This window comes from Toxorhynchites rutilus, chromosome 2 (assembly GCF_029784135.1).
Source record: "Toxorhynchites rutilus septentrionalis strain SRP chromosome 2, ASM2978413v1, whole genome shotgun sequence".
Lineage (NCBI taxonomy): Eukaryota > Metazoa > Arthropoda > Insecta > Diptera > Culicidae > Toxorhynchites > Toxorhynchites rutilus.
This window is the reverse complement of record NC_073745.1, coordinates 256,222,863-256,237,026: the sequence shown is the minus strand read 5'-3', so window position 1 is coordinate 256,237,026 and position 14,164 is coordinate 256,222,863. Positions and strand designations below refer to the sequence as shown.

The 14,164-nt window shown below is 38.7% G+C and overlaps 2 protein-coding genes across 4 annotated transcripts in view; one reads left to right on the top strand and one right to left on the bottom strand.

Moving 5' to 3' along the window:
* The window catches only part of LOC129765161 (probable multidrug resistance-associated protein lethal(2)03659), a 79,811-nt gene that overhangs the window by 32,845 nt on the left and 32,802 nt on the right, over window positions 1–14,164 (top strand). For all 3 annotated transcript variants that reach the window (XM_055765061.1, XM_055765059.1, XM_055765060.1), the window contains exon 2: window positions 666–1,579. In XM_055765061.1, coding sequence (XP_055621036.1) covers window positions 675–1,579 — 905 coding nt within the window. In that variant the 5' untranslated portion in view covers window positions 666–674. The remainder of the gene's footprint in view (window positions 1–665; window positions 1,580–14,164) is intronic.
* Window positions 8,130–9,296, bottom strand: LOC129765162 (farnesol dehydrogenase-like). The gene is made up of 3 exons (XM_055765063.1): window positions 8,628–9,296; window positions 8,433–8,567; window positions 8,130–8,369 (listed from the first exon to the last, which is right to left on the bottom strand). Exons 1-3 carry the CDS (start codon window positions 9,201–9,203, stop codon window positions 8,328–8,330), a joined length of 753 nt encoding a protein of 250 aa, XP_055621038.1. The 5' UTR covers window positions 9,204–9,296; the 3' UTR covers window positions 8,130–8,327.

Sequence of the window (14,164 nt, the reverse complement as noted above, 5' to 3'; positions counted from 1 at the left end):
TTATGCGGAAGCCGTTGTCCCTGCGTGCATAGCTATATATGCAAAGCTACTGATTGTATAATTCTTTTGAGCGTTCAACGGTTTTAGCACACATGCATGCAGCAAACATTAGATTCTCGATCTCATTCATTGGATCTAGATCAATTGCGAAGTACTGGATACATGCACGCATACGGATTTCCGGATAGATTATATCGAATTTTCAAGACGTCAATAGATGCGATGATGAAATTAGCATTGCACGAACCATAACAGCACCTTGATTTTGATTCTAATCAACTCTCACGAAGTTTTAGTCTCTCAACGGTACATGCATGAAGTTTATTGATATTCACTCATACAAAACTCACAGTCAAAATATACAGCACTGGACGGGCAGATTGTGTCAAGATCGAAGGAAGAACCATTTGTAATAGTTCTACAGTAGAATTTAGAGGAACAAGTGTTACGTATCTAGACGGGGTATATGACTCGCATATTACAACAGGTTGACTACCGCTCTACCTTTTTCACAGTACAAATTGCTTTCGGGTCAATTCTTTGTGCCAATAAATTTGAGAAAAACTGGCATATCCCAGCATTAAATTAGTGAACATTATAATTCATAAACTAAACTGTAATATATTGCTCCTTCATATTTTCAATCTTCTCCGTTATCGTTACAGCACTGAACCATGGAGACGAACAAACCGGCCGAACTACCGGTATGCCCCGCCGAGAACGCCAGCTTCCTGTCGTACATAATGTTCGGCTGGGTGATACCTATTTTCTACAAGGGCTCCAAAAAAGAACTCGGTCCCGAAGATCTCTACCAGCCGCTGAAAACACACAAATCTAGCAATCTGGGCAATCGGCTCTGTCATGCGTGGGAGGAAGAGGTGGCAAACAAACGGGCGAAAGGCAAGGAACCAAGCCTCATGCAAGCTGGATTCAAAGTATTCGGCTGGAATATTGTGCGGCTCGGTTTAGTACTGCTGGTGTTGGAGTTAGCATTCAAAGTTACTCAGCCGATCTTTTTGGGTGCCTTAGTGGCTTACTACTCGAAGCAAAACGGCGACGTTAATGAGGCTTACCTGTATGCGGCAGCAGTGGTGCTATGCAGTGCAATCAGTGTTCTGTTCATGCATTCCTACATGCTATCACAGCTTCATTTGGGTATGAAACTGCGCGTCGCCGCGTGCAGTATGATCTACCGGAAATCGTTGAGACTAAGCAAAACCGCCCTGGGAGATACCACCGCCGGACAGGTGGTGAACCTGCTCTCGAACGACGTCGGTCGGCTTGATTTGGCAGTACTGTTTGTGCACTATCTTTGGGTTGGTCCTCTGGAGACCGTCATCGTGACCTACCTGATGTACAGAGAAATTGGAATCTCGGCCATATTTGGGGTGATATTCCTGCTGCTATTTATTCCCCTGCAAGCATATCTGGGCAAGAAAACGTCGATATTGCGCCTGCAAACGGCACTGCGGACGGACGAACGAGTTCGGCTGATGAACGAAATTATCCAGGGCATTCAGGTGATAAAGATGTACACCTGGGAGAAGCCGTTCGCCAAGCTGGTTTCCATGGCGAGAAAGTAAGTAGCATGTTGACTTGATTATTCGTACATGTTTGTCACGCAGCAGTTAGAACGGGTTGTTGGCCATTTATGAAAAAATATATTTATTTGTGATAGTTGTGAGCAGGGTTGCCAACAACTTTTTTTTTATCAGTGAGAATGAAAAAAAAATCTGGGAAAATCAGTATAGCTAATATTGGGTTGTCCGGAAAGTTCGTACCGACTTTTGAGAAAACGAAAATATTATTGTTAGATTTTTGGCTGATGCAAACATCTGTGGTGAACCTGCTAATTCATTTGTCGTGTCTCACGGATCATTCTTGCAACTTCTTGCTTTACAAACAATTGAATATATACTCTTCAAGAAATAAAACACTTTTTTATAATAATTACAGTTTAATAAAAAAGATGCTTACACGTTCTCACCTCTAGAATTCTTATACATCGATTTGTTATACTTGTATGTTAATCTTAGTTTTATGGAGATTTTTTTTATTAAATCGTTTATTTTTACAGGCTCAGTTACATAAGTTTAAAGGAGCCAAACTCCTATCTGTATTGTTACAAGTATATATAAACATTTTTCATTAATTCTAGTGTTAATGAAGTAGAGAACCGATTACTCGCGGTTTGCTCGAGTTTAGAAGGGTGACATTTTTTTCAGGAAAAGGAAGGGATATAAGGATATGTTGACAATGTTCACACTCACATTCGCACTCGCATTGAATTGCGACAAAAGTCGTTCAACCGATGCAGAGGAATGTGGAAGAATTAATAAACAAGGTATAAACTCTCGCAGAAGTGGAAAAGCCAGTTTGTAGCCGGATCTTTTGATCGTTAAATTTTTTTCCCAAAAAACTACAACATCCTTACACTCAATGGTAGAAAAAGCTATATTCAAAATTTCTCTGAATTCATCATCCATGTCGTGGAATGAGTCTTTGTTAACCAAATGAGGAAAGCATATCAGAAATGGAAGAATTGATGAATGTTTTCTAATTTTGATGTTATTAGATTCGATTATAGACATATTTACCATAATTTCATCATTAAAGTTGATTTTACTTTGAATCTGCTGGACAAACGATACATAAAATCTAGTTATATTGATTTTGAATTCGCAAACTTTCGCAGTAATTTCACATTCTGAAACATATTCCCTCATCAATAACTCTGCAGCTACTCCTACATAAACATCATCCTCACTAAGGTAACGTTGTGCCTCAAACTTAATCTCATTATACTTTCTTAAACTCATAAGATATTCTGGTTTCCTGAAGTTATCCAACACTGTTTTGAAAAGTCTCGAAACATTTGAGTGTAATGAAAATAATTCCGGGTTTTCACTCTGAAAAAACTGTATCAGCCGATTTACAACTGGCAATATGTATGATAAAAAAGTTAGGTACAGCTATATATCAGGAGATTTTAATGCTTCGTAAATTGAAATAACTTTTGCCGAACATAAAGTTTAATGCTCTGCATTTTTTAAATCATTTAATTTTTTCGTTCAATATTGTTCTCAGAAATGTTAGCTACTCTCTGGCAATCTTCAACTTATGATAGTTGTAAAAAACATCAAGTATCATGCCAGAAAAGGCAGTTTATTTGGCTGCCTATACGTGCATGGTCCACTCTGACTGAACCAAATGAAGCATTTTTAAGTGTTGGTTCACTATGACTGAACAATTTCGAAATATTCCTCAATCAATTAACAGTTGTGAGTCAAAGTGTGCCATTCTGCTATAACAATTAGAGCGAGAAGGATTGTAAGTTTGGAACTGCATAAACATTTGTTGGCGTTCAGCATAATAGTCTCTGCCATCTACTGTTGGCATGAATATGATTGCACGGCAAACATGTTAAGCATAAACTTCCCATTTTCTATCATCTTAGACAGCATTCGTCAATAGAATCGTCAAATTTGAATTCATTGCCATCGCTACATAGTACTCTGAAATAGTACATTTTGCGATCATTCTCACTGAAGACCAGCATTTTTCACTGATCCGTTCGGTCGGAGTGGACCAAGTTTGTTTTTTAATATACTCAGAATGTGCAAATTTTACACTAACGGGTTCAAGCACATTTCGACAAGGTATCTTTTAGCTTCAAGGAAATGTTTTGTTGGTTTGAATTCGGTGCTTGGATATTGTTTAAATTCAATACACAAATGATTGTCACATGGTCCACTCTGTCTGCACATGATATAGAGCCATTTCGCCATGGTAAATGGTACATGGTCCGCTCTGTCTGCATACTATGAGGGATTTTCGTTGATCAATCATAACAATTTCGATCCGTTATACCTGCTGTATGCATGATTTTCCAAATCTGATAAATGTGGTATGTAGCTTACAAAATGTTTCACCAAATGTAATCAATAACTCGAAATTTTAATTTTTGCGACTTACTCCCATCTGACTTAACACCGACCACATGTAGCATTTTTAGGGATTTCAGCTCTAGTAGCGATTGTATCTCGCCAAATTTGCTCGAACGCATTAGACTTTAACTAAAGTAATAAAAGTTCCGTATAAATGTTCCGACAAAGTTGTTCTACGTAATCACGAATATGTTTACATATATTGGAAGAGCACAATGCAATACTGTGGCAAACACATTTCATCACAAAAAGCGAGGGCAATCATTTTTTAGTAAAGCAGCTAGAGACAAATTTTCTCCTGTCATATTTTTTACACCATCAACTCCATATCCAAGCATATTTTCCGTGTATGGAATCCCGTCCTCATTGAATGACTTGCTTAATCATTCATGCAAAGTCCTAGAGTCGGTTTTGACAACTTCAAATAAATTGTAAAAACAATCCTTGATTGTTAAAGAATCACCTTCCCAGAAGTCCGTGTGATCAACTCAAGAGATTTTGACATAGGATTACGTCTTTCGGGAACATATTGGGATACAAACTGAAAAACGAAATTCGAGCACATCTTGAAAATTGTCCAATTTTAAACGTGATGGATTGATGAAATTTTTGGGTCAATCGATTTCGGCACTCCATAACAATTTTTTTTATATCGAAGAAAATAATATATGTCATAAAACTGACTATCGAACAATTGAAAAATCTCTATATTAACGGAAATACTCTTTTCTGATTGGTCGAAATTGACAACACATGCGGCGGTTCCCTAACAGAGACATCAAAACCAAGCTACCTGGAGGAAATCGGTATTACAAATACATGAAAGAAGGGGGAGCTTTTGCTCCCACCGAAATGTGTTCCCTAACAGAGACATCAAAACCAAGCTGTCTGGAGGAAATTGATATTGCAAATATATGCAAGTCGGGGGCATTTTATATCCAAGCATATACGGGGGCATAATTCACATGCAAGTAAAGTGAGTGATATGATTAATTTTAAAAATGTTGATAAGTCTTGAAAATGACTTGATACATGAAACGATTTATTTTAATTTTCATAAATAAAAACCAAGTTGTGTTTGAGAACGGCTCGTTCGGTTTAAGTTGTCTGTTTTGTTGTTTTCATTTTCACCCAACGAAAATTTATACGACAAGAAAAATTGTAAAAGCGAAGAAATATTAAGTGATTTCCCATTTGCTCTACATATAAGTACTAGGTGTTGTTCGTCCAATTGAAATTCGCATTTGGTTGAATAAACAGTCAGAATGTAAAAATTATAAAAGAAAGTTATCTTTTCCATTTCAAATATGTTTTCTCTATGTTAAAGTAACATGTTTTTACTGATGAGAAAAATTGATAATTGTGTTCGGTATTGGTAATTATCTTATATTACATTGGTGAGTTTTTTTCTTTATTTCACACTCACTCACATTTCACACTTCACTAAGATCACAGAGGGCGGTTTTCATCATATCTCATCCCACTTCAGCATCTTTTATCTGATACGCACCATCCAACGACTGTTTACCATCCTTTTATCATCATCACTCGGTAAAAACTGGTAGAGCGAACAAACAATACCGAACAATCAAACAAATCGGCCCTTTTCAGAGCCACCAAATCATTATCATGGAACATGGAGCTTAACAATGTAATTCTTCAAACATATCCAAAATCAACAGATAGCCTAACGGAATCCTACGTCAACTATGCAGTCGTGTCTCGGACACAACCCTCTTGTGACTTTTTTCCGCTAATATCGGTGGACTCGTCTACTATCAAACTAAACTTAGCGGTTCTGAGATGAGCTATCAATTCTTCATGATACCTTTCGCCGACTACATTAGTAATGATAAAGGTTACTTTAGTTCGTCCCTACTTAATTCCTTTTGCGATATCCGAATCAGGACAAAGGTGACACAAGTCACCTTCAGCAAGTCCTTGATACCAGCGGAAACTTTTACGTCTTCCTTACAGACACGACAAAATCCGACATAGCGATTTGTACTCGGAGCCAACCAAGACAATTGCCTTTCCCATTCTCTGGAGTATTATAGTTCTTCAGAATCATTTACTGCTGTTTTTGCATAAAAAACAATGTGATAGTTGGATAATTTGGCATCAATTCATAAAATCGGGAAGGTAATGGCATGGTTTAATGAATAGGAGGTTAGATTCTGAACTGGTCAGCTCGTTTACTAGATCAAAATCCTATTAAGAACTCATAAGGAGTGATGGTACGAATAGTAGATGCAGCTTACACACAGTATAAGTGATTTGAAGAGCTCAAACGAGCAGTATCCTCTGCGTAGAACAAGAAACACACTACAACATGGCGCAGCTTGGGATCTTCGGAAACTCAGAAAAAATGAGTAAAGGGTGTGTCACATCAAATTGCATCACGGAAAAAAACGCTGTAGAAATTCGCCCAGTAGACCGATCCTTTTGAAAATTTTAGACAGTAAAATAAAAACTATTAAACAACTTTTGGCATTTTCTTTTTATTCATACTTCGAGCCCAAGCCCGTATGCTCGCACCTTCCTCTTTACCCCGTCCATAAGGCTCTGTACAACATCAGGTTGTAGTTTTTTTTGAACAGAAATCCATTTTCTCTTGAAGTCCGCCTCCGATTTGATAACTTTTGGGTTCTTCCGGAGGGCCTGCTTCATAATCGCCCAATATTTCTCTATTGGGCGAAGCTCCGGCGCGTTGGGCGGGTTCATTTCCTTTGGTACGAAGGTGATCCCGTTGGCTTCGTACCACTCCAACAGGTCCTTTGAATAGTGGCACGAAGCGAGATCCGGCCAGAAGATGGTCGGGCCCTCGTGCTGCTTCAATAGTGGTAGTAAGCGCTTCTGTAGGCACTCCTTAAGGTAAACCTGCCCGTTTACCGTGCCGGTCATCACGAAGGGGGTGCTCCGCTTTCCGCAAGAGCAGATCGCTTGCCACACCATGTACTTTTTGGCAAACTTGGATAGTTTCTGCTTGCGAATCTCCTCCGGAACGCTGAATTTGTCCTCTGCGGAGAAGAACAACAGGTCCGGCAGCTGACGAAAGTCCGCTTTGACGTAGGTTTCGTCGTCCATTACCAGGCAATGCGGCTTCGTCAGCATTTCGGTGTACAGCTTCCGGGCTCGCGTCTTCCCCACCATGTTTTGCCTTTCGTCGCGGTTAGGAGCCTTCTGAACCTTGTATGTACGCAGGCCCTCCCGCTGCTTGGTCCGCTGGACGAATGAACTTGACAAATTCAGTTTATTGGCGACATCCCGGACCGAATTTCTCGGATCACGTCTAAACTGCTTAACTACGCGCTTGTGATCTTTTTCACTGACGGAGCATCCATTTTTGCCGTTCTTCACCATGGTTAGGTTCTCGAAGTATCGTTTTAGTACTCTGCTGACCGTGGATTGGACGATTCCCAGCATCTTACCGATGTCCCGATGTGACAACTCCGGATTCTCGAAATGAGTGCACAGGATTAATTCACGACGCTCTTTTTCGTTCGACGACATTTTTCGAATTTACGAAAAATTGACAGTGAAGCATGGCCAACGTGATCTATACACTCTTATCTGATTATAAGCGAAGGCAGAAGATATAATTCCTAAAAATTAAATTTCTACAGCGTTTTTTCCGTGATGCAATTTGATGTGACACACCCTTTAGTTCTATAGTTGTGAATCGCAGTGTATAACGATTCGAATTTACCTTCGGGCGTATGATTCTTATAGAGTATACTTCTTTCCTTCAAAATTTAAAAAATGTCGACGTTGTACCTTTGAACACGCGAACAAATAGAGTATAATCGAAAGAAAGAGCATTATATAAGCGCGGACCGGAAAGGTTTTCAGTATAGACTAATATGATTGTTCTCATACACAACCAGCAAAACTTTGCCAGGGATTCCAGTATATTTATTATGGATTATTTTTATTTCTGATTTAGCAAAAAAAGTAAAAAATCAGGAAAAATCAGGAACATTTTATAAAAATCAGGGAAAATTGAGTGTTCGTTAGGATATCAGTGTCAAAAAGTCTGGGAAATCCTGGGAAATCAGCTAGGTTGGCATCTCTGGTTGTGAGACCTTTTTTTTTGAAGTGTGGAGAAAATCAGTTTCGGATATCTCGTCATGTAGAACGCATTGCGTCTTCGTGGTTTCTTAAATTAATTTTCAAATAAAGTGATTTTTATACATTTTCTTAGCAATTCCCTCATTCCATCTTATATTTATTTATTATTTGTTGTAAAAATATTAGGGAGAAAATTCGATTTCAAAAAGAGAACACTGACATATGCGTTTCTCTTGTTTGACGGAACGAGCCAAACATAAGAAAGTTTTCTAAGCAACTTTGTTGGTTATATAATACTCTGAAACATCTCTAGAATCGTTCTCCGAGTGGCTTAATTGTGAGCTCCTTGATCTGATAATAGAACATAGCATCTAATAGATTAATTATAAACAACATATCATCGTAACCACTGACCTCTACATGTGCTGGTGTTGAGATCACGTGCAATACACTGTTTGCAATATCATCCGGATCCAGAAACGGTATTGGTTTCTTCAACAATTCTGGATCGTTGAATATCTCCGTTCGCACAGCTCCAGGACTTATGCTCTAGATAGTGAAACGTTGTATAATTCACCATTTCATATGTTGTGAGCGAAATGCACTTACCGTAACCTTTACCTTGCTGTTATCATTCATCAGTTCGATGCGCAATGTTTCGGTAATAGCCGTCACGGCATGCTTCGTGGCCGGATATACATTGTACGTGTTCAGGGTACCAACCCCAACTGGAACCCCGTGTCCCACCACACTATTCATATTCACTATATGGCCAGCAACGTTGCGTTTCTTCATCGATCGATAGGCCTCCCTCGAGCAAATGATTAACCCCATAATATTCGTTTCGACAACGTTACGAATCATCTCCGTGTTGCCGGGACTGGTCAGATGCGTACTTTTCAGCACCCCTGCATTGTTCACAAGCACATCCGCCCCACCTAAAGTGCTATCAATCCATTTCAACGCTGCTATGATGTCCTTCTCATTGTTCACATCACACTTGCAGGCATGTAGCTTGTTTCGAAGTTCGGCGGGGAGCGTAAATTTCAGCTCTTCGATTTTCTCCGCCCGCCTTGCCATTCCGACAACGACCATGCCGGATTGTAGCAGGACTTTTGCTATGGCCCAACCAATGCCAGCACTTGCTCCCGTGACCGCGGCGACGCGATTCCTCCAGCGTTCCATAATGACAGGGAATTCTCGGTTTCGCAGTACTTCACTCGGCACTATCAGTCACGCCAATAAAACACCAATTGTGGAATCCGAGTTAATTTATAGTCTCTGTGCCATTATCATTGTTTTAACTGTGTATTGATAATAACTAAACTAGCCGAAGCAATGATTATAGAATGAATCAGCTGTGACACTGACGTCCGTGGGTCGTAGAAGCTGTTGAACGTGTTGATAAAGGCTCGACTTGTTGTGTGCACATTCTATAAAGAATTGTGGTAGTATGGGTACCTAGTGAGGGCTTTCATCTTTACGTATCTGAATGTGAAGTAGGTTAGCAGCTTTTATTGGCGGATGCACTTCAAGCGTTGTGAAAAGATGTTAGTCAAATGAATCAGATGACAAGCATTGATTTGGGGGGTCTTCGTAGTCACATTGGTTGTGCGTTCGCTTAGTAATCGATCGATCGATCGTGAGTTCAAAACTCGCAGGGCCCTTATTGACCATCTTTGTGTTGTTACAGAATAACTACACTGAGAGAAATAATTAGTAAATATAACGAATTTTTTGGTAAATACTACCAATCTATAGTCATTTTCGACCGTACTAATAAACACATATGTCAAGCAGAACCATGATTCGGAAGCCCAATATCGGCTACATTTTCTCGCCGAAAATGCACGTATCAGAATTATATCCTTATTATACCTCAGTATTGCCTTATGGGAACAATGAAAATGGTTAATACGCGCTTTTCTCACCAATTTTCAGATATGACAATATCCAAGCTTACTAATGTTATCGAGTAAAATATACTAATCTCTGGTAGGGATGCGGGTTTGTTGACAATTTGTACAAAAAATTTGTACATTCTACTAATTTTGCATTACCAAATGTATTTAGTAGTTTTCGACCGAGGATTTTTCTAAGGGTACGTCCACGCAAAAACCATCAGCGATGGAGATCGATTCAATGTCGGAGTTCCAGCCTCTCTCTCTATCCATATGCAAGCTCTGCTTGCAACAAGAAAAACATCAGGCTGTTGTGTTGTGAACAACACAATCATATCAGCTGTCTAAAGCTGTCTGGTGGTCTAACTGGATAATGGAAGGACAGAAAAAAAATACTCTTACGCCTAGATGGCTACTGTGTAATGTACCATATGGTATAGAAGGAATTCTCTTACGCCGAAAAATGGCAACTGTGTAACGTTCTATTTATAGATATGATAAACATGTGACATGTACACGATTAGAATTCGGCTCTGTTACAGCTATTATGCTAATGAGCCAGAAATAAACAAATGGGATAAAAAAAGCATTGATTTGTTGATTCATTTCTGTTTTATTCTGCAAGTAGTTTCGTTTTCACCTCAGGGTATATAAACGATTGAAAAATTGGTCAAAAGTTCCTTCAACATATTTAACCCCGCCACTGAATTTACCGTCTTTTATCGACGAGGGTCTCTTTCCTTCAGATAATAGAAATTTTTGAAAAATCGACGAAAAGTTCAATGTCGGTCTCTAGGGATCAACGCGGATCTCAATATACTAGTACTGCCCAGTGGCAATTTTGAATAAACTTATCGTATTACCATGAAAATCTATGTTATATCCATAAAAATTATGTATTTTCGGATGGTGTTGGCGCTTCGTGGTTTATCATCTAGCAGCATGCAAAATGATCCGACAATTCCACTAAATCGTTACATTTTTGTAATTGTAATTGTAATTTGTGATTGGCATAATGCGATTCGGATGATTTTATGCCAACTCGTCTTAGGAGCTGGCAGCATCATCTCAGATTGCAGTGAAACGTTGTGGGTGTAAAGACATTTGTCATTTAAGCAAGTTTGCATACTTGAAATCTTCGAAAAAGAATTAGACTACATTTTGAATAGGGCCAAAAAAATTTCTTTGTTTTTTACAAAAAATTATAACTTGAAAACTATAACATCTACAAAATTCTGGTCAGAGTATAAAATGTAGGAAATGGTTTGAACTTTCATAAAAGAAACAAAAAAAAATTAAAGAAAAATTACACTGAGATTTTTTTTGAAAAAATTAAAACTCATTTTTCTCAAAAATGTATTTTTTTAAGATTTTCAAAAAAATATGTGAAAAGCCCTTACAATTTCCAACAAGTCACCCATACTGGTTGCGTGTCCGCTACTAAGCGAACGATCATGAGCTCATAACTCGGCCCCTCAATTGACCATCTTTGTGTGTTATTCTAGCTACTATGTCGACGCAACAATCGTCATGTAGCGGTAATCCCAGTCTTTTACCGTTCACATTTTCCGTCTGCTGCATCGGTAATTGGCACTATTAATAACGCAACAATGGAAGCCTCATATGAACAGTACCGCTGTGAACAGCCCAACTGTGAACATTCAAACAATAGCAATATTCTTACGCCGAAAAAGACGACATGTGTTGTGCATCGATAGAATAGGAATTCTCTTACGCCGTAACGGCGACTGTAAAAACAAATATTTATCCATAGATAGAGATACTCTTAGGCGTCATGCACAAATTACGTAACGCTAAAAATGAGGTTTTTGGAATCACTCCCCCCCCCCAAGTAACAAAAAGTAACGCAAGACAAACCCCCCTCCCCCTCATGTTACGTAACGTTAATCTGTACACAAATTCAAAGTCGTTTGAAAAATTTTAAGCTTTACTTAAGTAATGAGAATATCAACGTAGAAAAATCGGATATCTGCCCAGGTCGGAATCAAATGTTTAGACGAAAGTTTATATGCGAGTAGTGACTTCGGAAGAACTTTCGACAATTTCATAGAACAAACAGAGATGTAAAATTAATGCTCACATCTGTTGGGATTGGTGCTTTCAAGCCATCTGGCGCTTAGCTGAGAAGCCCATGAAGAGGTATAAATTGATGTTGATTTACACAAACATAACTACCCCTTCGTTCAATGCTGCAGTTCCTGCCGTTACATTTCACTACCTGCAAAAGGTCTTGGGACGTCTTTACGTGACGAGCAAACAACTCGACTTGACATTGTACTAATTCCGCTTCATCGATTTGGGAGTTTGCGAACTTAATAGGGGAAAGTCGGGAAAGACGGACACCCCTGTATTATTAATAAATTACATTTTTATTTTAAATTTCAATGATATACAAACTTGCAGTACCGTGTATCAATAACTGTGTACATTTAGCTGGCTTTCTGTTAAATTAATAATAAAAACAAAAAATTATCTACAGAGAGCAGCTCTATGTAAATTTTCGTCTGCAGAAGATAAGGTATTTCAAGGTGTTTGGGGTATTTTTCGCTACATCAGTGTTTTACCATCACTTCTCTTCCAATTTATCGAATCAGCGGTGAAGTTTTATCATTTTTACTCCAGAAATATTTATGAAAACAAAATTCTAATCAAGTCGGGTAAGACGGACACTCCACCGACTAAAGACGAACATTCCGTTTTTGAAACAAATTGATAATCTCCTCCTTCTTTGTTTAACAGATGCCCACTAACTACGTTTGCAGGTGCAACCAGATATCATGGACGAATAAGCAGAGCGGTTTTTAAAACCTAATCCGAATTTGTCATTCCGAATGCCGGAAGCTATTTTGGACATGGAAAAATGATACAAATTGCAAGCCTTTTAGGTGATTTCAGTATAGCCTTTTTGTTCGATCATTTTTAAGGCCTAGTTGAAGACCACCAAAACTTATCGAGTACATTAACTTGAATTTCCAGATAGTGGTCATCTTTCCCACCCCATGTGTCCGTCTTTCCCGACTCAATCTTATTTTTTTCAAAAGTCGGACACATTCATTTTGCAAAATGTCTGCCTCAAAGACAAATTTTATTATAAAAAGAGACCTAGGCTATCAATTTGTGATGAGATAGCTATATATTTTTTTGTGAAGTTCACGAAAAAATCAACGTTTACTTAAGGTATCCGTCTTTACCATCCTTCCCCTATATTCTACTTTGACGGGATATCCATCGATTACTAGGTTATTCCACAAATCAGCTAACGATTCCCCTGCATACTAAAAATGTTTTATTTTCAACTCCGGGTGACTTGTTTCGAGTTTTTATCCAAGTGGGATCCCTCATGATCACGAGGAAGTATTTAACCTGTCGGAAAAGAGAGACAATCCAACTCAGTTGAATGCACTGCGTGCTGGAGAATTCGTAGCAACTAATATTGCATCAATATTCAATTGATTAAAATAATAGATCAAATATATCTATGACCTTTTTAAAACGAGGGTTCTCGTCTGGTCCTCCATCCACATTTATTAGGGATGCTGGCTTGATTATTCTTCGGTACCGAATAATCTCGAAATCAGGCAGCTCGCACATACTTTGAAAATCGATCCCATGAGGAAATGCGTTCGAAGAACAGTGCCTTCCTAAACAAACTGCAACGTATATTGGAACACTGCAAAGAATAACTTCAGCAAGATCGAAGTGCCCTAGCTTTATTTTGCATCCTGCGATAACAGACGGAGTAAGCTTATGTTTTCCAGCCATGACAGCCATGATTCAGTAGATTAACGCAATATTCGAGATGCATCAAGCCTGCTTACTGCCCATTACAACACGTGCTTTATCATCTTGGCTCACCTCTTTTGGTCTCAGAATCGAAGCTAGGGGCGCGTGAATTTATTCAGGAACAAAAATGAAATTTTGTTACGTAACGATCACGGCTACCCCCCCCCCCCCTCCGCGCTATGTCACATTAAGTAACGAAACCTCGACCTCTCTCTCCCCCTACTCGCGTTACGTAATTTGTGCACGACGCCTTACGCCTAAAAATGGTAACAGTATAATATACAACAAAAGTTATCTTAAGATAAAAAATGCACACGAATGAATTCGGCTCTGTTACAGCTGAATTGCTAAATGAGCATAATAAAATAAACTGTTGGGATAAAAAAAAAAAGTCACCCATACATTGGAAGATGGACATTTTTACAGGGAAGAGTCTAACAA